Here is a 25,571-nt window from a genome sequence, read left to right as displayed (position 1 = left end):
AAAGTAGCATTTTTAATTGCCATCACATCTCTAAGAAGAGTGAGTGAAATTCAAGCATTTACCATTCAAGAACCATTTATTCAAATACACAAAAATAAAGTTGTTCTACGGACCAATCCGAAATTTTTACCAAAAGTAATCTCACCGTTCCACTTGAATCAAACGGTAGAATTACCAGTGTTCTTCCCACAGCCAGATTCTGTAGCTGAAAGAGCACTACATACATTAGACATCAAAAGAGCACTAATGTACTACATTGACAGAACGAAACTAATTCGAAAGACAAAACAACTATTTATCGCCTTTCAAAAACCTCATACAGGAAATCCAATTTCAAAACAAGGCATTGCTAGATGGATAGTTAAGTGCATTCAAACCTGCTATCTTAAAGCTAAAAGAGAACTGCCTATTACACCAAAGGAACACTCAACCAGAAAGAAGGGGGCTACCATGGCCTTTCTAGGAAATATTCCAATGAACGAAATATGTAAGGCAGCAACATGGTCTACGCCTCATACATTTACCAAGCACTACTGTGTAGATGTGTTAACTGCACAACAAGCAACAGTAGGTCAAGCTGTACTAAGAACATTATTTCAAACTACTTCAACTCCTACAGGCTGAACCACCGCTTTTGGGGAGATAACTGCTTACTAGTCTATGCACAGCATGTGTATCTGCAGCTACACATGCCATTGAACGGAAAATGTCACTTACCCAGTGTACATCTGTTCGTGGCATTAGTCGCTGCAGATTCACATGCGCCCACCCGCCTCCCCGGGAGCCTGTAGCCGTTTAGAAATAGATCTTAAACATTTGTACATTTGTAAATATATTACTTGAAACTTCATTATGTACATACGCATTCACTCCATTTCATGGGCACTATTACTAGCATACACAACTCCTACCTCACCCTCTGCGGGGAAAACAATCTAAGATGGAGTCGACGCCCATGCGCAATGGAGTCGAAATGGGAGGAGTCCCTCGGTCTCGTGACTCGAAAAGACTTCTTCGAAGAAAAACAACTTGTAACACTCCGAGCCCAACACCAGATGGCGGGATGTGCACAGCATGTGAATCTGCAGCGACTAATGCCACGAACAGATGTACACTGGGTAAGTGACATTTTCCATATATTCATATATATATCGGCACCTACAGACCCTATATGCATTCAGTCACAAATACCTTCTGACACTATAGTCCACAGCACGGAAACATGGTTACAGGCAATCAACGGGAGATGCTCCTCTCCCTCATAAGGAGAGCAAAAAGCTAGATGCAGCAGGGAAAAGAGTGGTTGCACAAACTGCCAATCATTGGCGTATTGCCAATTCACAGGCACTTTTGGCACATTACTATAGGGTCCATTCGGACGAGATGGAGGATATTCTCCAGTACCTCCTAGAGGAGCATTGCAGAAGGGGACAGAAAAATAGTTTCTGAAGGCAAAACTATTTCAAAAAACTATATTAGGTATGCCACTGATGCACGTGGTATTAATACCAGTATTACTAGAAGGCATTCATGACTTACATTTTCAGGCTTCAAGACGGAAATTCAGCCGGCAGTTTTCAACATACCTTTTGACAGTGAACACTTCTTTGGTCGAGAGGTTGACACCACCAAAGAAAAGCTTAAGAAGGATTCTGAAACAGCAAAGTCTATGGGGGCCCTACTCACCACACCACAAAGGGGTAATGTAGGAAGCTGGCTCTGTATATACTATATCAAAATGAGATATAGTGTGTACAGAGTCCAGGGATTCCCCAGAGGCTTGACAGAGGCTGAAATAGATAATACTAATGCTCTATATGTGGTAGTGTGGTTGAGCAGTTAGGCTTATCAGAGGGTAATGTTAAGCATTTGTTGTACACACACAAGCTATAGAAGAAACACGCTCAGTGACTTAACTCCAGGCCATTAGGATTTTAAATAGAAAAAATATTTATTTCTTTATTTCTAGAACCAAAAGATTCAGTTTGCAGGTAAGTACATAAAATAAAAGATACTTTGCATATATATGATCAGGACTTTAAATAGAATTGACAATGTATACAGTTTTTCTTAAAATGGCAAAAAGCTATTTTAAAAGCGGACGTAGTGCATTTTTCAACAGTTCCTGGGGGAAGAAAAGAAAAGATAGTACAGTTTTGCAGGTAAGTACAGTTCTTATCTCCGGGGTGTAGATAGTCTGCCGTTGGGGGTTCAAGTTATCCCCAAATCCCCCCCCACCAGCATCACAGGGGCCGGTCGCGTGCAGAGGTCAAAGAGGAACCAAATTAACGTGGGCTCCTATGGAGACAGGGGGCTCTCAGAACTTGGTCTGCTGGCAGGTAAGTGCCCTCGGTTTCGGAGGGCAGACCGGGGGAGTTTAAAAGAGCACAGGAGGATCCCCAAGTAGGCACCAAACACACACCCTCAGCGGCACTGGGGCGTCCAGGTGCAGGGTGCAAACAGGACGTCGGGTCTTCAATGCATCACAATGAGGGGACCCCAGGGGTCACTCTGAGGCTGCAGGGGACTTCTCGGGCAAACCTCCGGCTGAGCAGGGGTGAGGGCTGCCTGCTGGTCGATGCTTTACTGGGGGGCGGTTTCTCCAAGGCCTGGGGGCTGCAGGTGCAGTGGCTCTTCAGGCGATGGTTATCTTCCTCCGGAGCTTGCAGGTAGGGGGTTCCTCGTGATTTCCTCTGCAGGCTCCGTCGTGGAGCGGTCAACCCAGGGTGAGCACTTGTTCACAATTTCCTGAGGACCTTCTCTGGCTGGTTGGACCACCTGGACACGGGCCATGGGCGTTTGGCTGCACAGGGGTCAGGACTCTCGTATCTGGAGTAGGGTGGGAGTCCTTGGTTGTAGGCTTCTTCAGACAGAGCAGCTATCCTTGGGAGTTCTTGGTACTTTTGGGTGTATGGCAGTCCTCTGGAGTTGGCAGAGGTCACTGGGCCCGCTGGATGCGTTGCTGGTCTTTTTGCAGGTTCTTTGAAGCAGGAGACAGGCCGGTAGTCAAATCAGTTGTCGTCTTCCTTCTTCTCTGCTGGGAGTTTCAGCTAATCAGTCCTTCTTCTTGTCAGGTCACCAGGAATCTGGTGAGCTGGGTTCAGGGAGGCCCTGAAATCCTAGATTTAGGGGTGTCTTAGGGATCAGAAGTAGTAGCAAATGGCTGCTGTCCCTGAGGTAGCTACACCCTCTTTGTGCCCACTTCCTTTGGGGAGGAGGGCACAAACCTAATCCTATTGGTCCCTGTCCTTCAAACCAAGATGGAGCATTCTGCAGGGAGGGGACCACCCCAGCTCTGGACACCTTAGGAGTGGTCCTAGCTGGAGTGGTCACTCCTCCCCGTTTTCCCTAATATTCCTGCTGGACTTTCCGCCAAAAGTGGGGCTTTGTCCAGGAGGCGAACAGCTCCTCTAGCTGGAGTGCCTTAGGGCACTGTAATCTGAGGCATGAGCCTTTAAGGCTCACTGCCAGGTGCTACAGTTCCTGTAAGGGGGGGGGGGGTGAAGCACATCCACCCAGTACAGTCTTTGTTTCTGACCACAGAGTGCACAAAGGCTCTCTCCCCATGTGGTCAGAAAGTGGCAGGCTGGCAGAGACCGGTCAATCCTACACTAGCAGTTTGGATTACATACAGATGCCCTCTGGGTGCATTTGTTAATAAATCCCGCACTGGCATCAGCAGGAGTTTATTGTACTGAGACATTTTATATCCAACTTCCCAGTATTCAGTGAAGCCATTATGGAGCTTTGGAGTTCGTAATGATAAACTCCCAGACCATATACTCAATATGGCTACACTGCCCTTACAATGTCTAAGAATGGACTTGGACACTGTAGGATATATTGCTCATATAGCTATGCCCTCACCTGTGGTATAGTGCACCCTGCCTTAGGACTGTAAGGACTGCTAGAGGGGTGACTTACCTATGCCACAGGCAGTGGGTTGTGGGCATGGCACCCTGAGAGAGGTGTCATGTCGACTTTGTCTTTTTCTCCCCACCAGCACACACAAACTGCAAGGCAGTGTACATGTGCTTGGTGAGGGGTCCCCTAGGGTGGCATAATACATGCTACAGCCCTTGGGGACCTTCCCTGGCCACAGGGCCCTTGGTACCAGGGTTACCTTTTACAAGGGACTTAACTGTGGGCAAGGTTGTGCCAATTGTGGAAACAAAGGTACAGATTTTGGGAAAGAACACTGTTGTTGGGGCCTGGTTAGCAGGATCCCAGCACACTTTCAATCAAAGTTGGCATGAACACTAGGCAAAAAGTGTGGGGGGTAACCATGCCAACAGTGGCCCTTTCCTTCACAGCTGTATAATCTAATGCACAGCAAGCGAATCCAGAAAATGATTCATGCTGCAAAACAAAATGGTTTTCCTATCTGTAGAAGTAGTTTTGCAGCTTGAAGACTTTATTTTGGATTCACTTGCAACCCACCTACCGCCACAGAAATGGCATAAAACCCAAACAGGTGGTAAAGGGAAAAAATGGATAATGGGAAAAGGAAGAAGAAAGAAGGAAATAGAAAAAAGAATCTGAAGATGGAGGCCATTCACAGGAACTCCCAGGGTGCCGTCTGGCATCACACAGAGGACAGACTAAGCGCCAGATGGTGGTCGACGACGCCCCAAAGGAAAGAAGAAAAAAAAGACTAGAACACAGCTTTTTGGACCCAAGCACTATATGGCGGAATAACGCACAGCATGTGAATCCAGAAAACTATTCAAGCTGCGAAACTACTTCCACAGTTAAGAAACCATTTCATTGTCCAGCCTGGCTCTGCAAATCTCCAAAAGAAAGTCAGTTTCTGTAAGACTATACAAGTTGCTCCTGGGCATGATCTTCTCTGCATAAACCTAGTTCCACTGGCACAACTAAAATGAGGCAATTACAAGAGGAGCTCCAGATGCAGTGGATCCAGTCACAAGGCCCCTTCAAAGATCACCCCAAGGATGAGGAAGCACTTAATTGGTGGTCTCTCATAGATCATATCTCTCAAAGCCTTACATTTCTGTCTCCAGTTCCAGATTTCGTCATCAGGACTGATGCCTCCTTGGTGGCTGGGGCAGCTGTAGGAAGCTGTCTCTCTATATAGTGCACTAAAATGAAGTACACTGTGCAGAGAGTCCAGTGGATCCCCAATTAGTAGTGCAGAGGCAAAAGTAGATAGGACTAATGATCTTTGTGGTAGTGTAGGCGAGCATTTGGGCTTATCAAAGGGTAGTGCTAAGCATTTGTTGTACTCACAGAGGCAATAAATGATACACACTCAAAAAATAAATCCGAGACCAATTTAGAAAAATGACAAGTCTTTTTATATGTTTCAAACCCAAGAACTACATAATCGTGTAAATAGACTTTTAAGCATAGATACTTTGCCGTTTCAAAAATAGACAGTGCAGTTTTCTCTCAGTGTTATCCTATTGAGGAAAAACAATGTTCAGCAAACTCAGGGCTAACAACGACTTAAGATGCCAATCTCCGGGAGTTAAGGTAAGTAGAGGTCACTGATCAGAACCACACCAGCAGGTCACACCGAGTGGCACTGGGGCCGCCAGGTGCAGAGGTACAGTAAGGCTTCCAGTGCTCAATGGTTTCCTATGGGAGTTTGACCCCATGACGCCCCAACTGCAGGCTCTGGCTTGGAAGCCCGTCTGGGACAACAAATAGGTAGGTAGTGGACTTCTCCATCTAGGAGCACTTGCAGTCAGGGGTTACTGTGAGTTGAGGCTGCAGGCGTCATGGGAGAGTCCAGCAGGGGTTGACCCAGGGTAGACTTGAGCTCTCAGGAGCCGGGGGACGTCATTGACACTGATGACCTACCTCAGCTGGTGTCATGGGTCACGGGTGCAGTGGTTGCTGTAGGTCTCGGGTTTTCTCTCACCATCAGGCTGGGGGAGAGGAGGCCTGCATGCAGGGGCTGCAGGTGTCTTGGATGAGTCCAGGAGAGGTGACAGTTGAGTGGACTCTGGCTCAGGACAGCAGGGAACCCCTGATGGCACAGTTGGTAGGCTTTTCATCAGGTCAAAGCTGTTGGGTGTAGAGGTCACTTCAGGTGTTTGGTTTCCAGGCTGCGGAGTCCTTGTTTGGATACTTTGTTGCTGAGCAGGGTCCGCTGCTCACAGAAGTCAGAGTGTTTTTAGAAGGCAGGCAGGCTTCCTGGGTTTCTTGAAGCTGCAGGATGTGTCTTTTTGTGCGGAGTCCGGTGAGGTTAGGAGGCAGGCCAGATGGGCTGGTACCGGGTCAGGTGCTTCTTCCTCTTCTTCTGTGGAGTCGACTCTTCTTTGTCCTTCTTCTACATAGGTAGTCAGGATCTGCGTTCCAGGGTTCATGGGTGCCACCTAAATACTCAATTTAGGGGTGTTACAGGGAGTGCCAGGCAGTAGCCAATGGGCTAACCACCTTTAGGGAGACGACACTCCTCTTATGACCACTTTCCCTGGGAAGTTGGAATAACCCTAACCCTAGTGGTCTAATTCCTTCCAGACAAGATGGAGGAATTTGAAAAGTAGTATTCACTTTAGCTCGTCCACCTAGGGCTGAGACTGGCATGAAGTGGGCAGTTCTCTTAATTTAACTAATTTTCGCGTCTGTGCTGCCACCGACAGTGGGGTCAGGCCGGGTGGGGGAGGGGGTGTCTGTCTACTCCGCCATCTGGAGAGATCTGGGTTGCATTTCAAAGGTGGCAAGGCCTTTAAAACTCCCTGCCCTGGAATGTCCATCCTGCTCTGTACAAGGTGTTATCACCTCTGTCCAGAGCAGGCCTTTGTTCTGAGCTTCCGAGAGCGTTGGCCATCACCTCAGTGGGCCAGAACTCAGTCTATGGTGGCTGCACTGGTTTGTACCTGTCAGTGAACCAGTAGCTGGGTAGGGTTTCAGGGTGCCATCTGTGTACGTTTATTAATACATCCATCACTGGGATGAGTGAGGGTTTATTATTCTGAGATGTTTGTAGCCATCATGTAGCTGGAGAACTCGTAATGACTAGTGACCAGGACATGCATTTAAAATGGCTTCCCTGTGCACTTACTATGTCTCAGAATCAACAGACACACAGCAGGGGCATATCTGCTCATGCATATATTCCCTCACATGTGCCTGGATGCACCCAGCTTTGGAGGTGACTTACACCTGGCACATGTAGTGATAGAGGACCCGCACAAAGGGATGTGTGACTGGTCTTGTTTTCAATTTAGCCTCCACCAACACATGCACTGTGTGGTTTAGGTGAGGGGTCCCTGAGGGTTGGACAATTGGTGTTGCAGGCCTCAGAGACCTTCCTTAGTACCCTAGGCCATAGGTACCAGGGGAACCATTTATTAGGGTCTTACAGTGGTAGCTAAAGTTTCCAACTGTGGAAAACAACTGTACAGTTTTGGGGAAAGGGATCTGGCATTGGGGACCCGATTAGCAGGGACCCAGTGCACTAACAGTCAAAGCCACATCAGAAACCAGACAAAAAGTCGGGACTAACCATGTCAAAAGGGTGCTTTCGTACAGCGGCCATCTGCAGGACCTACAGATCCAGGGGAAATGGGCCACACAGCAAAAACCATGCTGGTCCATACAGACAACAATACCAGCATGTATTATATCAACAAACAAGGGGGAACCAAGCCTCCATATCTCTCTCAAGAGGCTCAAAATCTTTGGAATTGGCTCACAGTCAACAAGATATGTCTAAAAGCTGAACACATATCAAGAGTGAATTATACCTTAGCAGACACGCTCAAGAGATCCGAAGACAGTTGTCACGAGAGCGACATGCAGTATAGAATAAACTGCATTATGACAATCCTTCAATCGATGATTCATGTCAAGTTTTCACCCAAAAGATAGAGTTAAGAAACCGCACTCGTTATTTTGAATTGGTTCGTCCTTATATGTTCTTATGTAAAGCGGCCCAACATATATTGATGGTCACATTTCTTCACCATTAGTTAATTTCATCAAACAACATAGTTTGGAGCGGCTGTAATTCTGCCTTTTAAGCAACCAAAGGGATTACTTTATTCTTCAGCAATCCACTTGTATTTATGAGTCTTGATGTCCATTAATGCTCATCATTGGCTGTAGTCTACTTTACTGCCAGATCCATGTAGCTTTGGTGGACTGCAAATTGGCAATCCTGGGCTAATTGACTATCCTGTGCCTTTGGTGTACGGCCAATTGGCAATCCTGTGCCGATGTGCATTCAGTGGACAAAAAGATTTTATTATTATTCAACAGCCACCTTCTTCAGGGCAGATCAGGCGAAATAGAATAATGCACCCTCCAGAGAAATCTAGATAAGAACATAGAAAACAAATTTTATGATTCATGGAACAGCGGATAAACACAATACAGCCAACTGGCTGGAAGGTCTTAAAATAGTCTGAGAAAAGATTTTTTTTATTTTTTAGATCAACTAATGAGAAACACCTAAAAGTGATGTATAGCAAAACAACCTCCGCCACCGACCTGTAATAAGAGTACCCGAAAAGTAGAGAAATAAAATGAAAAACATGTCCAAAAAACCAACACCACATGCATTCCGTACATATGTCTTACAAATTTGGTGAACTTCTTCATATCTGATTGTTAATAAAAAAAGAAAAAATAATAGAGAAACAGAGATAGATGAAATCTCCTCTACATAACTGAAGATATCTGAAAGGCAATGAAAGCCACAATATGTGTATTGCTAACACCAGACAGGTCGCCTAGAGAACAAGTTTCAAAGCTGAAGCATATGCTAGAAATATTAAAGCCATTTAGCAAGAAATATGTTAAGAATGTTATTTAAAAGTAAAGAGAACAGTATAAAAGCAATAAAGTCTCTCATAAATTGTTAAAAAAACAAGAGAGGAGTAAAGCTTTCAATAGCATAAATAGTTGTATGAATGGAGATGCTGTTGCCTTGCATATAACAGAAACATATTTCTATATGATGTCAAGTATACTATTCTATTTTTTTTTTTTTTTTTTTTTTTTTGTAAATTAGAGTTCCCGAGGGCAGTATGTGCATAAAAACGCTATGTGCAGGCAACAGCATGCAAGGCCAGCGCTCATCTAGATGGTCTAAGGAAATAACCAACCTGCCTATAAATCCAGGCTGCGTAATGATATATTGCAACCTCAAGGCTTCTAGTGCCAGTAACGCTACATTTAAACGTCGTCTTACCATGATATGTGGAATTCTGGCCTGTTCCCTCAGTCGGGCGAGGAGAAGATGGCAAACTCTCCACGCTTCTGTCTATAAAGCGTTAAGCTCACGTGATGTTAACAAGCACAGACAAGGAAATGAAAATAGGACTGATGCAGTTAGTCAGGGAGAACATTTGTGGTGGCCATTTTAAAATATGACTAGACAGGAAACGGTGATCAAGATGATCTCTCTTGAATTTGTGAATTACGTGCTCGACAAACATCAGTTAGAGGTGCCTTAAAAAGCAATAATGCAGCGGCTCAAACAAAGAGGACTGCATGTATAATAGTATTAGTAATCCAAAAATGTTGCATAGTCGCAAAGATGAGATTAAGTCACAGATGACATTATACATATATTTAAAATATTAAGAGAAACATGGTAGGAACCGGTAATGGGTAAATCGGGTACACAAAGACATGAAGATCCAAAGCAAGAAAGTGTAATCACAGCCTATTTACGGAGAAAATAGATAAGGAATAAATAAAACCGTAGAGTCTAAATGAAAAGAACACATTAACAGAAAAAACTGAGTAGAATCTAAATCGTCATGCACTTAGTATAGCTCAAATGTGCCAATGACCAATAATGTTTAGAAAGCATTTTGCCAGGACATTTCCTCATTGGGGCCATTATTGTATGTATCTAAATAAAACATCCAGAAGACTTCTTTCTTTTTCTTAATGGCCTCAGACGCTTGTCCGGTTTTAGGAACAATTCTTTCAAGCATGGTCCATCTGATCTCATGCTCACCATGATCTGTGGGCATCCACTGTGATACTAACTGCTTGACAAATCATAATGGCAGATCTGTGTTAAAAATATCTCAACCTGAATTAAGGATGGTCAATTGATACAGAATTGCCAATTTGCCATACACCAAAGGCACCAGATTGTTTTTGGTTGCGCTCTCCTTATCTCTCCAGGGTTCCCTTTGCGTACTTCTTGATGTTGTTTCACAACAACCAGGATAGTCAAACAATTAATGAAAGGATTGTTCAGAGTCTTTCCTTCAATATGGGCTCCTCCCCCAGAATGGCATATCATCGTGGTTATTTCGCAGCTCATGAAGCCTCCATTTGAGCCCATTCACAAGTCAAATCTGAAATTTCTTACGTGGAAGGTCACTCTATTGTTAGCCCTCACATCTACTAGAAGGGTCAGTGAGATCCAAGCATTTACAATTCAGGAACGTTTTTGTGTTTCACTGATCATTGTGTACTTCTCAAAACAAACCCAAGGTTCATTCCCAAAGTGCCATCGCAGTTTGACCTCAGTGAATCTATCATACTTTGCACTTTCTTCTCAAACCCACTCCCCAGCTGAAAGGTCTCTTCACACCTTGGACATAAAGCAGTGTCTTAAATTTTATCTTCACCCTACCAAGCAATTTCGAAAATCTAATCAGCTGTTTGCCTCCCACGGACTCTCTCAGAAAGATATGGGTGTCACTAAAGCTACCCTCGCAATACGGATTTCTGCCACTATATAGTTTTGCCACTCCAAAGCTGGCAAACCACTCAACACTTGACAAGGGCAGTGGCTACATCACCCGCTCTGTTTGCTGGCATTCCACTAGAGGAGATATGTCATGCTGCGACATGGAACAACACCATCATGTTCATGTGGCACTATTGCCTGGAATCGGTGCAGAAAAGCGATGCAGCTGTAGGATAGGCGGTTTTACATCCTCTATTCCAATAAAGTGAGCTTCTTTTTATAGAGGTGTTTTATCCATATTAAGCACCAATATTTTTCAGTCAACTGTATATTGCGCTTGATTGTTATATTTGAATTTATTTTTCTGAAAGTTTACATATGAATGCTTATGATTTCAAATGTGTATGAATATAGGTATACATATTTTTTGTATAGAAAACTATAGGGTTTATTAATTTTACCCACCATCCTTTAAAGTCACTCAAGTTACCTACAGTACTGCTTGCTGTTCTGATTCAAGCTTTTGAGTCTATGAAAAATCCAATTCTGGGTAAGAAAATTAGTTACATACCTGTAACTGCAGTTATCCAGTATTGGTATCTTTTATAGATTCACATGAGAAGCTCCCCTTGTAACTAGGAAGGTTATTCCCACTTGTGCTCGAATATCTGAGCGAATCAGCCTCTCTTGTGTGGGTGCTAGCACCTGATTGGTCATAGTTCAAGTTTGGTCCTTTTTTTTTTAAAAAGGACACATGTAGACTGTTAAACTGATGGCCTAGTGCAATTATAGCCTATCATAGTTTTACATACTGCTTTACTATGGTACTGTGGGACTCCCACTACAACGACGGGGAATGATTCAAACATGTAAATCTATGAAAAATACCCATTCTGGATAACTGCAGTTACAGGTAAGTAACTCCTTTTCAACCTCTTAAGAGGCAGCCTTTTTTTGGCCCCTGTTTCCCACATCACCCTTACCACAGATGGTTTGGGGTGCTCATCTGCAGGTCCTAACAGTAAATTATATTTGGGATGCCAGGATCAACTACCTAAAGCTTCAGGCCGTCTACTTAGCACTGAAAGCTTTCCACAAGGTTGTCCTAGTCCAAACGGCAGTATCACAGTCATATATTACCTTACGAAAGCAGGTGAGGACACAGTCTTCACAACTATCACACCTTTCTCGGACCATATGGAAGTGGGCTCTTCACCACAACATTCACCTGTTAGTGGAATACCTGCTGGGAACGGACATCGACTTTACAGACCTCCTCAGCACAATGTAGCAACAAGTCCATGAATGGGAACTCCACCCACAAGTACTCTTACCATACCTGCAAAAGTAAAGGTTCCCTCAAATAGACCTTTTCGCCACAGCAGAAAATGTCAAAACTTCACCTCCAGGTCCCCACACCCACTATCCAAGGGCAACACACTATGGATGAGTTTGTCAGGGATATTTGCCCACATCTTTTCTTTTACCTCTCCATCTCTTTCCATTTCTGGTTCCGAAGAGCAGGCAAATGTCTCTCACGTTGATCCTCGTAGCTCCCATTTGGGCACATTAGCCCTGGTTCACAGCACTGCTAGATCTCTCAGTAGTTCCACACGATAAGCTCCCCAACAGGCCAGACCTTCTCACTCAGAATAGAGGGCAAATCAGACCCCAAAACTCTCAACCTAGCCATTTGGCTACTGAGGTCATAGTTTGGCTACCTTGACTTACCACCAGAATGTATGGATATTTCACAGCAAAACTGAAGTGTTTTGTTTGATCGGATCAATGTTTGGTTAAATAATAACAAAGTCGTGGTGCAAGACATTGTCTGCTATTTCCTCGCTTACAGAAAGAAAATTTTGCTTACACTTCCATACAATTACACCTGGACAAACTGGCTGCCTACCTCTAAAATACACTGCAGCTATCACTTTTCAAAACTCCAGTCATCTAAGCATTCATGGAAGGACTTAAACAAGTCATTCTGCCAAGGGTTCCTCCAGCTGCATCCTAGAATCTTAACATTGTTCTCAAGAGACTCATGGGTCCGCCATTTGAGCCCCTATACTCATGCCCCTTCAATTTCTTTAGTGGAAAGTGACATTCGTAGTTGCCCTTACATCACTCAGGTGTGTTAGTAAGCTACAGGCTTTAACCTTTAAAGAACCTTTCTTTCAGATACATAAAGACAAAGTGGTTCTTCGTACTAATCTTAAATTCCTACCCAAGTTAGTTTTACAATTTCACCTCAATCAATCTATTGAGCTCCCAGTTTTTTCCCTCAACCAGCCTCAGTTGCGGAAAGAGCTTTTCATATCCAAGATATAAAAAAGCACTTCTGTTCTACATAGATAGAACTAAAACCTTCAGAAAAAGAAAACAATTATTTGTAGCCTTTTCTCCACCTCATGAAGGCAACCCAAAATCCAACTCCGGCTTAGCCAGGTGGATATTCAAATGTATTGAAACTTGCTACCTTAAGACTAAAAGACCTTTGTAGGAAGTTGGCTCTGTATGCACTATTTCAAAGTAAGGAATAGTATGCACAGAGTCCAAGGGTTCCCCTTAGAGGTAAGATAGTGGCAAAAAGAGATAATAATAATGCTCTATTTTGTGGTAGTGTGGTCGAGCAGTAGGCTTATCAAAGGAGTAGTGTTAAGCATTTGTTGTACATACACAAGCAATAAATGAGGAACACACACTCAGACAATTCCAGGCCAATAGGTTTTTGTATAGAAAAATATATTTTCTTAGTTTATTTTAAGAACCACAGGTTCAGGATTTACATGTAATACTTTAAATGAAAGGTATTGCAGGTAGGTACTTTAGGAACTTTGAATTAGCAAAATAGCATATACAGTTTTCACATAAATCACATATAGCTATTTTAAAACTAGACACAGTGCAATTTTCAACAGTCCCTGGGGGCAGTAAGAGTTTGTTAGTTTTTGCAGGTAAGTAAACCACCTACGGGGTTCAAGTTTGGGTCCAAGGTAGCCCACCGTTGGGGGTTCAGAGCAACCCCAAAGTTACCACACCAGCAGCTCAGGGCTGGTCAGGTGCAGAGTTCAAAGTGGTGCCCAAAACACATAGGCTTCAATGGAGAAGGATGTGCTCCGGTTCCAGTCTGCCAGCAGGTAAGTACCCACGTCTTCGGAGGGCAGACCAGGGGGGTTTTGTAGGGCACCGGGGGGGGACACAAGTTAGCACAGAAAGTACACCCTCAGCAGCACGGGGGCAGCCGGGTGCAGTGTGCAAACACACGTCGGGTTTGTCGTTGAAATCAATGGGAGACCAAGGGGTCTCTTCAGCGATGCAGGCAGGCAAGGGGGGGGCTCCTCGGGGTAGCCACCACCTGGGCAAGGGAGAGGGCCTCCTGGGGGTCACTCCTGCACTGGAGTTCCGATCTTTCAAGTCCTGGGGGCTGCGGGTGCAGGGTCTTTTCCAGGCGTCGGGATCTGGGAGTCAGGCAGTCGCGGTCAGGGGGAGCCTCGGGATTCCCTCTGCAGGCGTCGCTGTGGGGGCTCAGGGGGGGCAACTCTGGCTACTCACTGTCTCGTAGTCGCCGGGGAGTCCTCCCTGAAGTGTTTGTTCTCCACAAGTCGAGCCGGGGGTGTCGGGTGCAGAGTAGCAAGTCTCACGCTTCTGGCGGGAAACGCAAGTGGTTTCAAAGTTGCTGTTTTGTTTCAAAGTTGCAGTCTTTGGTGAACAGGGCCGCTGTCCTCGGGAGTTCTTGGTCCTTCTAGAGCAGGGCAGTCCTCTGAGGTTTCAGAGGTCGCTGGTCCCTGGGGAGAGCGTCGCTGGAGCAGTGTCTTTAGAAGGGGGGAGACAGGCCGGTAGAGCTGGGGCCAAAGCAGTTGGTGTCTCCGTCTTCTCTGCAGGGTTTTTCAGCTTAGCAGTCCTCTTCTTCTTAGGTTGCAGGAATCTAGTTTCCTAGGTTCTGGGGAGCCCTTAAATACTAAATTTAAGAGTGGCTACTGTCCTTGAGGGTGGCTACACCCTCTATGTGCCTCCTCCCTGAGGGGAGGGGGGCACATCCCTAATCCTATTGGAGGAATCCTCCATCTGCAAGATGGAGGATTTCTAAAAGTCAGAGTCACCTCAGCTCAGGACACCTTAGGGGCTGTCCTGACTGGCCAGTGACTCCTCCTTGTTTTTCTTATTATCTCTCCTGGACTTGCCACCAAAAGTGGGGGCTGTGTCCAGGGGGCGGGCATCTCCACTAGCTGGAGTGCCCTGGGGCATTGTAACACGAAGCCTGAGCCTTTGAAGCTCACTGCTAGGTGTTGCAGTTCCTGCAGGGGGGAGGTGTGAAGCACCTCCACCCAGAGCAGGCTTTGTTTCTGTCCTCAGAGAGCACAAAGGATCTCACCACATGGGGTCAGAAACTTGTCTCTCAGCAGCAGGCTGGCACAGACCAGTCAGTCCTGCACTGAACAATTGGGTAAAATACAGGGGGCATCTCTAAGATGCCCTCTGTGTGCATTTTTTTTATAAATCCAACACTGGCATCAGTGTGGGTTTATTATTCTGAGAAATTTGGTACTAAACTTCCCAGTATTCAGTGTAGCCATTATGGAGCTGTGGAGTTCGTTTTTGACAGACTCTCAGACCATATACTCTTATGGCTACCCTGCACTTACCATGACTAAGGTTTTGCTTAGACACTGTAGGGGCATAGTGCTCATGCACCTATGCCCTCACCTGTGGTATAGTGCACCCTGCCTTAGGGCTGTAAGGCCTGCTAGAGGGGTGACTTACCTATGCCACAAGCAGTGTGAGGTTGGCATGGCACCCTGAGGTGAGTGCCATGTCGACTTAGTCATTTTCTCCCCACCAGCACACACGAGCTGGCAAGCAGTGTGTCTGTGCTGAGTGAGGGGTCCCTAGGGTGGCATAAGACATGCTGCAGCCCTTAGAGACCTTCCCTGGCATCGGGGCCCTTGGTACCAGTTACAAGGGACTTACCTAGGTGCCAGGGTTGTGCCAATTGTGGAAACAATGGTACATTTTAGGTGAAAGAACACTGGTGCTGGGGCCTGGTTAGCTGGGTCCCAGCACACTTCTCAGTCAAGTCAGCATCAGTATCAGGCAAAAAGTGGGGTGTAACTGCAACAGGGAGCCATTTCTTTACACAAGCCCCCCCCCCCCCCCCCAGCCCACAGGCCAGGAGACTCAGCAAAAGCTGGGAGAGTCTTCCTAGTCTGTCAGGCGAGGAAGAGTAGAGGAAATAGGCTGGTTTGTTGCAGGGCCTACTCTGCCATACATCCTCCTGTTCAGGTCATTCCCTCTGGGGAGCTGACCCACTTCCACAGTGATAGGACCTAGTCTGAATTGCCTCTTGTCTGTGTCTTTAATGTCTCCACCCATTCTCTCTATTTTGGGGTTAGAGGTATCCACCTCTGCTAATCTTATCTTAGCCAGGGTCACCCCTAGCTTACCCAAAGAGGTTACCCAGAGCTGGAGTAACCCCACCATAACCAACAGGGTCAGGGGGCCTAACTTGCTATTTGGCATGGGGTCAGACCACCATGCCAAGGATAGTGCAGCCATAAAGGCTAACACCCAGCAGAGGCCACTGACAGCTGTCAGTGCCCAGAACCACACCTTTAGCTCTTCACCTACAAGGGAAGGGGCTAAGTTACAGGCTTCTTTGGGTTCAGGGTGCCTGTCTGCTGTATTAGAGTGGGGGGTTACCACATCTTGTAGTAAACACTCTTCTTCCACTCTTTCTTCTGTTAGCTGAGGAGCCACCCACTCAGGCTTAACAGTTGCCTGACTAGCCAGGACTTCTTGTGGGTCAGGCTGGACTTTACCAGTGCCACTTTTGGAGTTCTCCCCTACTGGAGCAGAATCTCCTTGGCTTGCTGGAACCTTGGCTAAAGGTTGTCCACCCTTCCTACACTGTTTTCTTTTCTTTTTCTTGTGGGGCATGCTTGCAGTTACTGCAGGGGCAGGACCTCCAGAATCCTTGGGAGAGGACTGGCACTGGACCAGTTCCTCTCTTGGGCTCTGACTAACCTCTGGGTAGTCATTTCCAAGGAGACAATCAAGGGGGAGGTCTGTACTGACTACCACCCTTCTACAGCTAAAAGTCCCACCCACTTCTATGGGCACAAAAGCCACAGGCCTATTAGTGACCCTGTCTGGGCTAACTCTTACTCTGGCAGTCTCACCTGGGATGTACTGGTTTGAGAACACCAGCCTGTCATGCACAATAGTGTGACTGGCACAAATGTCTCTCAGGGCAGTGGCTGGGATTCCATTCACCAGTAGGTGGTGGAAGTGTCTACTTCCCTCTGGAATCTCCAACTCACCTGTTGGGCCCTTTTTCCAGTTGAAGGCTATGAAGACCTCCTCATCTGAGGAGTCATCCCCAATGGCTACACTGGTTACCCCTGGGATTTTGCTAGGGGGTTTGTTTTTGGGACAAGAAGTGTCCTTGGTGTGGTGCCCTGTCTGTCTACAGTTATGGCACCATGCCTTAGTGGCATCCCAGTTCTTACCCTGGTACCCACCTTTGTTTTGGGTTGTGTCTTGGGGCCCACCCACCTGTTCTGGTTTTTGGGGGCCTACAGAGGACTCTTTTTCTTTGTTTCTAGTGTCACCCACTTTCTCCTGGGGAGTCTTTGTAACCCTTTTCTTTTGGTCATCCCCAGTGGAAGTTTTGGTTACCCTAGTCTTGAACCAATGGTCCGCCTTCTTTCCCAATTCTTGGGGAGGAATTGGTCCTAGGTCTACCAGATACTGATGCAACTTTTCATTGAAGCAGTTAATTAAAATGTGTTCTTTCATAAACAAATTATAAAGCCCAACATAGTCATGCACTTCATTTCCAGTTACCCAACCATCTAGTGTTTTCACTGAGTAGTCTACAAAATCAACCCAGGTCTGGCTCGAGGATTTTTGAGCCCCCCTGAACCTAATTCTATACTCCTCAGTGGAGAATCCAAAGCCCTCAATCAGGGTACCCTTCATGAGGTCATAGGATTCTGCATCTTTTCCAGAGAGTGTGAGGAGTCTATCCCTACACTTTCCAGTGAACATTTCCCAAAGGAGAGCACCCCAGTGAGATCTGTTTACTTTTCTGGTTGCACAAGCCCTCTCAAAAGCTGTGAACCATTTGGTGATGTCATCACCATCTTCATATTTAGTTATAATCCCTTTTGGGATTTTCAACATGTCGGGAGAATCTCTGACCCTATTTATGTTGCTGCCACCATGGATGGGACCAAAACCCATCTCTTGTCTTTCCCTTTCTATGGCTAGGAGCTGTCTCTCTAAAGCCAATCTTTTGGCCATCCTGGCTAGCAGGAGGTCATCTTCACTGAGGCTATCCTCAGTGATTCCTGAGGTGCTGGACTCTCCTGTGAGAGAAACAGCATCTCTGACTATCACAGTTGGAGTCAGGGCTTGAGGCACCCTGTTCTCCCTAACTAGGACTGGAGGGGGGAAATTCTCCTCCACATCACTATCAGAGGGGGTGTTTTTAGCAAACTCTGCCAAGAGCTCCTGGTGCTGTTCTTTGGTAGAGTTTGATCCAGTTTTTATTTTATTGATTCTGCAGAGAGTCCTTAACTCTGACATCCTAAGACGCAGGTAAGGTGTGAGGTTGAGCTCCACCACTGTCTCTTCTGCAGTAGACATTATGTTTCTAAAAGGTGGAATACTTTTTAAGAATCTAAAACTATTTCTAGAACTTAATTCAAACTTTCACAAAACTTTTAAACTCTAAAAGAAATGCTAACAGGGACTAACACAAGGCCCTAGCAGGACTTTTAAGAATTTGGAAAAATAGCTCACATTGCAAAAATCAATTTCTAATGTCAATTTTTGGAATTTAGTTGTGTGATCAGGTATTGGCTGAGTAGTCCAGCAAATGCAAAGTCTTGTACCCCACCGCTGATCCACCAATGTAGGAAGTTGGCTCTGTATGCACTATTTCAAAGTAAGGAATAGTATGCACAGAGTCCAAGGGTTCCCCTTAGAGGTAAGATAGTGGCAAAAAGAGATCATACTAATGCTCTATTTTGTGGTAGTGTGGTCGAGCAGTAGGCTTATCAAAGGAGTAGTGTTAAGCATTTGTTGTACATACACAAGCAATAAATGAGGAACACACACTCAGACAATTCCAGGCCAATAGGTTTTTGTCTAGAAAAATATATTTTCTTAGTTTATTTTAAGAACCACAGGTTCAAGATTTACATGTAATACTTTAAATGAAAGGTATTGCATGTAGGTACTTTAGGAACTTTGAATTAGCAAAATAGCATATACAGTTTTCACATAAATCACATATAGCTATTTTAAAACTAGACAGTGCAATTTTCAACAGTTCCTGGGGGGAGTAAGAGTTTGTTAGTTTTTGCAGGTAAGTAAACCACCTACGGGGTTCAAGTTTGGGTCCAAGGTAGCCCACCGTTGGGGGTTCAGAGCAACCCCAAAGTTACCACACCAGCAGCTCAGAGCCGGTCAGGTGCAGAGTTCAAAGTGGTGCCCAAAACGCATAGGCTTCAATGGAGAAGGGGGTGCCCCGGTTCCAGTCTGCCAGCAGGTAAGTACCCGCGTCTTCGGAGGGCAGACCAGGGGGGTTTTGTAGGGCACCGGGGGGGACACAAGTTAGCACAGAAAGTACACCCTCAGCAGCATGGGGGCAGCCGGGTGCAGTGTGCAAACACACGTCGGGTTTGTAGTTGAAATCAATGGGAGACCAAGGGGTCTCTTCAGCGATGCAGGCAAGGGGGGGGGGCTCCTCGGGGTAGCCACCACCTGGGCAAGGGAGAGGGCCTCCTGGGGGTCACTCCTGCACTGGAGTTCCAATCTTTCAGGTCCTGGGGGCTGTGGGTGCAGGGTCTTTTCCAGGCGTCTGGATCTGGGAGTCAGGCAGTCGCGGTCAGGGGGAGCCTCGGGATTCCCTCTACAGGTGTCGCTGTGGGGGCTCAGGGGGGGCAACTCTGGCTACCCACTGTCTCGTAGTCGCCGGGGAGTCCTCCCTGAAGTGTTTGTTCTCCACAAGTCGAGCCGGGGGCGTCGGGTGCAGAGTAGCAAGTCTCACGCTTCCGGCGGGAAACGCAAGTGGTTTCAAAGTTGCTGTTTTGTTTCAAAGTTGCAGTCTTTGATGAACAGGGCCGCTGTCCTCGGGAGTTCTTGGTCCTTCTAGAGCAGGGCAGTCCTCTGAGGATTCAGAGGTCGCTGGTCCCTGGGGAGAGCGTCGCTGGAGCAGTGTCTTTAGAAGGGGGGAGACAGGCCGGTAGAGCTGGGGCCAAAGCAGTTGGTGTCTCCGTCTTCTCTGCAGGGTTTTTCAGCTTAGCAGTCCTCTTCTTCTTAGGTTGCAGGAATCTAGTTTCCTAAGTTCTGGGGAGCCCTTAAATACTAAATTTAAGGGTGTGTTTAGGTCTGGGAGGACAGTAGCCAATGGCTACTGTCCTTGAGGGTGGCTACACCCTCTTTGTGCCTCCTCCCTGAGGGGAGGGGGGCACATCCCTAATCCTATTGGAGGAATCCTCCATCTGCAAGATGGAGGATTTCTAAAAGTCAGAGTCACCTCAGCTCAGGACACCTTAGGGGCTGTCCTGACTGGCCAGTGACTCCTCCTTGTTTTTCTCATTATCTCTCCTGGACTTGCCGCCAAAAGTGGGGGCTGTGTCCAGGGGGCGGGCATCTCCACTAGCTGGAGTGCCCTGGGGCATTGTAACACAAAGCCTGAGCCTTTGAAGCTCACTGCTAGGTGTTACAGTTCCTGCAGGGGGGAGGTGTGAAGCACCTCCACCCAGAGCAGGCTTTGTTTCTGTCCTCAGAGAGCACAAAGGCTCTCGCCACATGGGGTCAGAAACTCGTCTCTCAGCAGCAGGCTGGCACAGACCAGTCAGTCATGCACTGAACAATTGGGTAAAATACAGGGGGCATCTCTAAGATGCCCTCTGTGTGCATTTTTTACTAAATCCAACACTGGCATCAGTGTGGGTTTATTATTCTGAGAAGTTTGGTACTAAACTTCCCAGTATTCAGTGTAGCCATTATGGAGCTGTGGAGTTCGTTTTTGACAGACTCTCAGACCATATACTCTTATGGCTACCCTGCACTTACAATGTCTAAGGTTTTGCTTAGACACTGTAGGGGCATAGTGCTCATGCACCTATGCCCTCACCTGTGGTATAGTGCACCCTGCCTTAGGGCTGTAAGGCCTGCTAGAGGGGTGACTTACCTATGCCACAAGCAGTGTGAGGTTGGCATGGCACCCTCATTTTCTCCCCACCAGCACACACAAGCTGGCAAGCAGTGTGTCTGTGCTGAGTGAGGGGTCCCTAGGGTGGCATAAGACATGCTGCAGCCCTTAGAGACCTTCCCTGGCATCAGGGCCCTTGGTACCAGGGGTACCAGTTACAAGGGACTTACCTAGGTGCCAGGATTGTGCCAATTGTGGAAACAATGGTACATTTTAGGTGAAAGAACACTGGTGCTGGGGCCTGGTTAGCTGGGTCCCAGCACACTTCTCAGTCAAGTCAGCATCAGTATCAGGCAAAAAGTGGGGAGTAACTGCAACAGGGAGCCATTTCTTTACAACCTTTACCTGTTTCTCCCAGAGCAAACTCTACTTGCAAAAAGGGAGCAACTATGCCTGTCTTGGAAACATCCCTATTCCTGACGTTTGTGAGGCAGCTACATGGTCTACACCGCACACCTTCACCAAGCTCTACTGTATGGATGTTTAAACACACCAACGAGCCAGTGTACAACAGCTAGTGCTGCATACCCTTTTTCAGACTACTGCAACTCCCACAGGCTAGCCACTGCTTCTAAGGAGGGTCTGCTTTACAGTCTTTGCAGAGCCTGTATATCGACAGCCACACCTGCCATCCAAGGGATTCTGGTACCCTGTAAGGATCGGTTTGTGGCATGTAATGCTGTCAATTTACATGTGACCTTCCTCATCCCCGGACGCCTGTGGCTGTTGCAGTTACATTTAGCATGGTAGTCTCATTTCTTACACATACTTTACACTCCTTTCTTACCTGCCTGCTGGAAAACAATTTAACAAAGTAGTCAATGCCCATGTCAATATCACCGAGAGGAGGAGTCACTCGACCTTGTGACTCGAAAGACTTCTTCAAAGAAAAACAACTTGCACAACTCCGGACCCAACACTAGATGGCAGGAGTATGCAGAGCATGTGACTCTACCACACTATATTGCACAAATATAGCATTCTATATATAGCAGGGTAGCATTCTTTACTACGTTAGTTTGCATTTTCGCATCAGTAAAATGAAGCACATATTGAGAAGCTTAATGGGTGTGCATGCTTTTTAATGGTGTATTATTATCTAACTTGTCTATGTGTTTGGGTGATGTTTTTTGTTTTTGTCCCCCTCACCATTGTTTTTTAATCTTGCAGCGAGTTGGCCACTTTGACCCTGTGACCCGGAGCCCTTTGACTCAGGATCAGCTGATCCCCAATCTGGCTATGAAAGAAGTAATTGATGCCTTCATATCGGAGAACGGCTGGGTAGAGGATTACTGACAGCCTCGAGTCCCTCTGTCTCGCATAGCACTTTAGCACAGCTGCACCAGTTGTGACAGGCTGGGCTCTCTGTACCAGAGACTTTCTCAGCGAGCCCCTGGCCTGTACCATGCCTTACATGTTCATCTCCGGCTCTGGCTTGTGCTGGCCATGAGCTTCCATGGTCCCCTGTCTAGGTTTCTAAAGGTTGTGTCTGCTGCAGCTAAAGAACGTGACATTGGAAGAAGCTGAATATGCGGAGAGCACGTAAGACACAGGAAGCTGTTCAAGGCTGAAATATGATTACATTTGCATTCAAAGTGATAGCATGTGGTAGGAGTTATCCATTTTATGTTGCTAAAAAGTTTTCTTTTTTCAATATTACCTGACAACATGATTCTACTAGACACCTCTGTCCGGTATGGATCCATCACTACATACAAGTACTTCTGCTACTCTTTCTTCTGAAGTTATGAGGGTGCTTGGTTACACTGTCATGTCCTTACACCATAGTTGGCCCTTCACGTGGCACCCAAATGAATGTTCTATTTTAAAAACCTCGTGGGTGTGTGCTGGATGTTGGTTTTTTTTAAATAGTGTTGGCCAAATATTTTCTGTGAAATCAGTAATGGGCTAAACCCCTTCCATTGTAAAGCTGTTGCAGAGAGGAATATTTTGAAATGTAATACTACTTCCAAGACTGTGATGCCCATCATGTGAATTGCCGCTTGTTAGGCTAGTCTTTTTGTACAGCTGTCGCATAATCCATATCAAGGAGCAATGTGCAGGGCTCCCTTATACTGGGACAACATTCATGAATAAGGCCTACATCAAGCATTGCATTCTAATGATGTGCCTGTTGGATCCTCAGATTGTCTCTGTGCATGTACCTCTCACATACCTTCAGTTGTGTTCGGTGCTTTTGTTTTCAAAAGTTTCTTCAAAGGGCACAGCTAAACTCCTTTCTCTGGTTATGCACCTCCGCACCTGTACATAGTATGATCGGACCGCTGGTTGAATATGGATCATCGAAATTCTGCTTCACCCTTTGTACTCGTGGGTGCTGACCTCTCCTATCTGCTGTACGATCAAATTCTGCCTGGGAGGGAGTGGCACGAGCCTTGAGTGTACAACACCCTGGAGGTAGGGACAGAATCAAGCACGTTCCTTGCTTAGTTCTTGTGCTGCACATTTTACGTCTCCTGTTGGTATCCTATATTGCAGGATTGCTTGCTGCACAAATAAGAAATTAGTTGATTAACGGCAAATGTGTGCGTAGGTTTTGGATTACATCCCGTCAGCAAATATAAGGAATCGTGACTGAGCAAGCACAATTTGTACTTTTGACGCAACTTTTTTGTCTGATTACTTAGGTTGCCAACTAAAGCTGCTTGAATCAACTTGGAACATTTTGATGAGAACCTGGCATTTCCGTTACTATTAGCTTCCTGGCCAAGAAAATGAGCAGATTCCAGGCACGTGTGTTCAGCACCCTGCTTATTTATAGTACGGATGTATTAATAGTTATATTAATCCACATTCTTACGTTTCACCATCCTGTGGCTTGATATGCAACGGTCTCTAGAAACATATCGATACCTTACGGACATCACCTTATCAAATTATCTTAGTCCTCAAATGTAGTTGAATCCACCAAATGTACACGTGTTCTCACCGTAACGAGACTGCATTGTTTTGCAAGCCTTGTAAGTGGAAGAGACTCTGTCCTATAATGTAGTATCTCGTGAAGTAAATATTACTGTTTCAATAAAAGTAGACCCCTTTCAAGCCTTTGGTATTGTTGGTGAAAGCATTTTGTGTTGGACTCAATTTTGCACCTCCCGAAATTCATTAGTAAAAGAGTATGGAACAGCTTAAAAACGTGAATCTGTCTAGGATCTGTTCTCATGCACCATTTTGATTGCTTGGCTAGAAAGGGTTTCTAAAATTGCACTCAAAATCACATGAATAAATATTGTTGAAGTTGTCCTAAGTTTGGGAGTTGGTCCATATCCTTTCTAGAACAAAGATGTCAAAACAAAAACTACCCTTTAAGTTAAACTAAAAGTAAACTTCACCTCACTCTAATTTCCTGCTGATCATGATTGCCTCATCGTTGTCAACAAACGAAAATAGATAGAATTACTCCAGTTCCAAGTCGAGGTTTTTAAATCTTTTATTGGCCTCTAGACTAATTTCCTTGCTTTTGTTACCCCATAAGTGGATCTCTCAGTTCGCATGCATTAAACCACGAGAGCTCTAAAACACTTTGTATATTAATGCCCTTCTAATTCGTCGATGTACACTATATCTTCCTAACTGTATGCTTTAAAATTATAATGCTGGAGCTGTGTGGGCAACAGCAAGGTGTGTACCTGTGTTTATTCGGTTATATATATTTTTGTTGTTTTCCTTATGTACGTCTGTCTGATGCGTTTTTCAGTTTGTAAAATAAAACAAGTGCACCACGTCTGCTTGCACTTAAAAATAAATAAATGTTATGTCTTCCCTCACTAACTTCAAATAATGTTGTTACTTCCATGGCTCTATTCTCTGTGTTGCGGGTTTTGGGGAAATGCGTAAAATAAGGCTCTGTTTCCAAAAATAAATCCTACATCGTTTCTAGGGTTGTTTTTTTCTATTTCGTTTTTTCTCATAGCGAAACTTCCATTTGAAATGGAAGGAGATATGCTTAGGATCGCACAATATATTGTTTCAACAGCCCCCTTGTTGCCAGCCCCATCACAATAAGAGTATTTGAGAAGTGTGAAGGGAGGACGGGTTGTGTGCTACATGTCGCTACACTAATAAAAGAACTGTGCAGTAAGGCTGGGTTGGGAAGAATTGAATAAGCAAAACATTAAAACAGTCTTAGTGATCTTATGGTACCATATCAAAACCTATAAACCCGAGAATGTAGCTGTTTATGGTCCCCTACACAAACAATAACTTGTGCCCCTGCCAACAAGACCACAACCCCAAATCACCATGCATGATGAGCTACTCATGATGTGGCAGATGCCGTCACTGGTCACATTACATATCACGTTACCATAAACATTATTACATCAATTTTAACTCAGTATAATTTATTTGTTTGGATAGTTTATTTAGATTAATTATAGTTTTCATAGCTATCCATAACTGGCAAATGTAAGGCTATTTTAAGTTGGAATTGCCATAACTAGCAAATTTAATTACATTTTTGTTTGTATTTGGACCCAAACCGCAGCTTACAAACTGTGCTTAACAGGAGAGACTGGGACGCACTTGTATCAGAGTCTAAAACTGATGTATTTAACACACTCTGCACAGCAAACTACCAACACGTTTCAACCACAAAGGGTCTTACACTTGCTTTTCACCATAGTGATTGAGTCACACAATCAATTTTGTAAGTTTAAAATCTCTGCCTGACTTTGAGATCTCTAGTCTCTT

At 45.5% G+C, this 25,571-nt stretch overlaps 1 protein-coding gene across 1 annotated transcript in view; it reads left to right on the top strand.

The window, feature by feature from the left end:
* STUB1 (STIP1 homology and U-box containing protein 1) overlaps nucleotides 1–24,646 on the top strand; it is a 184,106-nt gene extending 159,460 nt beyond the window's left edge. Inside the window, exon 7 of the mRNA XM_069210638.1 lies at nucleotides 22,029–24,646. Within this exon, the coding sequence (XP_069066739.1) occupies nucleotides 22,029–22,154 (126 nt within the window). The 3' untranslated portion in view covers nucleotides 22,155–24,646. The remainder of the gene's footprint in view (nucleotides 1–22,028) is intronic.
* The last annotated feature ends 925 nt before the right edge of the window (nucleotides 24,647–25,571 follow it).

Source organism: Pleurodeles waltl, chromosome 10 (genome assembly GCF_031143425.1).
Source record: "Pleurodeles waltl isolate 20211129_DDA chromosome 10, aPleWal1.hap1.20221129, whole genome shotgun sequence".
In the NCBI taxonomy this organism is placed as follows: Eukaryota; Metazoa; Chordata; class Amphibia; order Caudata; family Salamandridae; genus Pleurodeles; species Pleurodeles waltl.
This window is presented reverse-complemented; position numbering and strand designations above follow the sequence as displayed.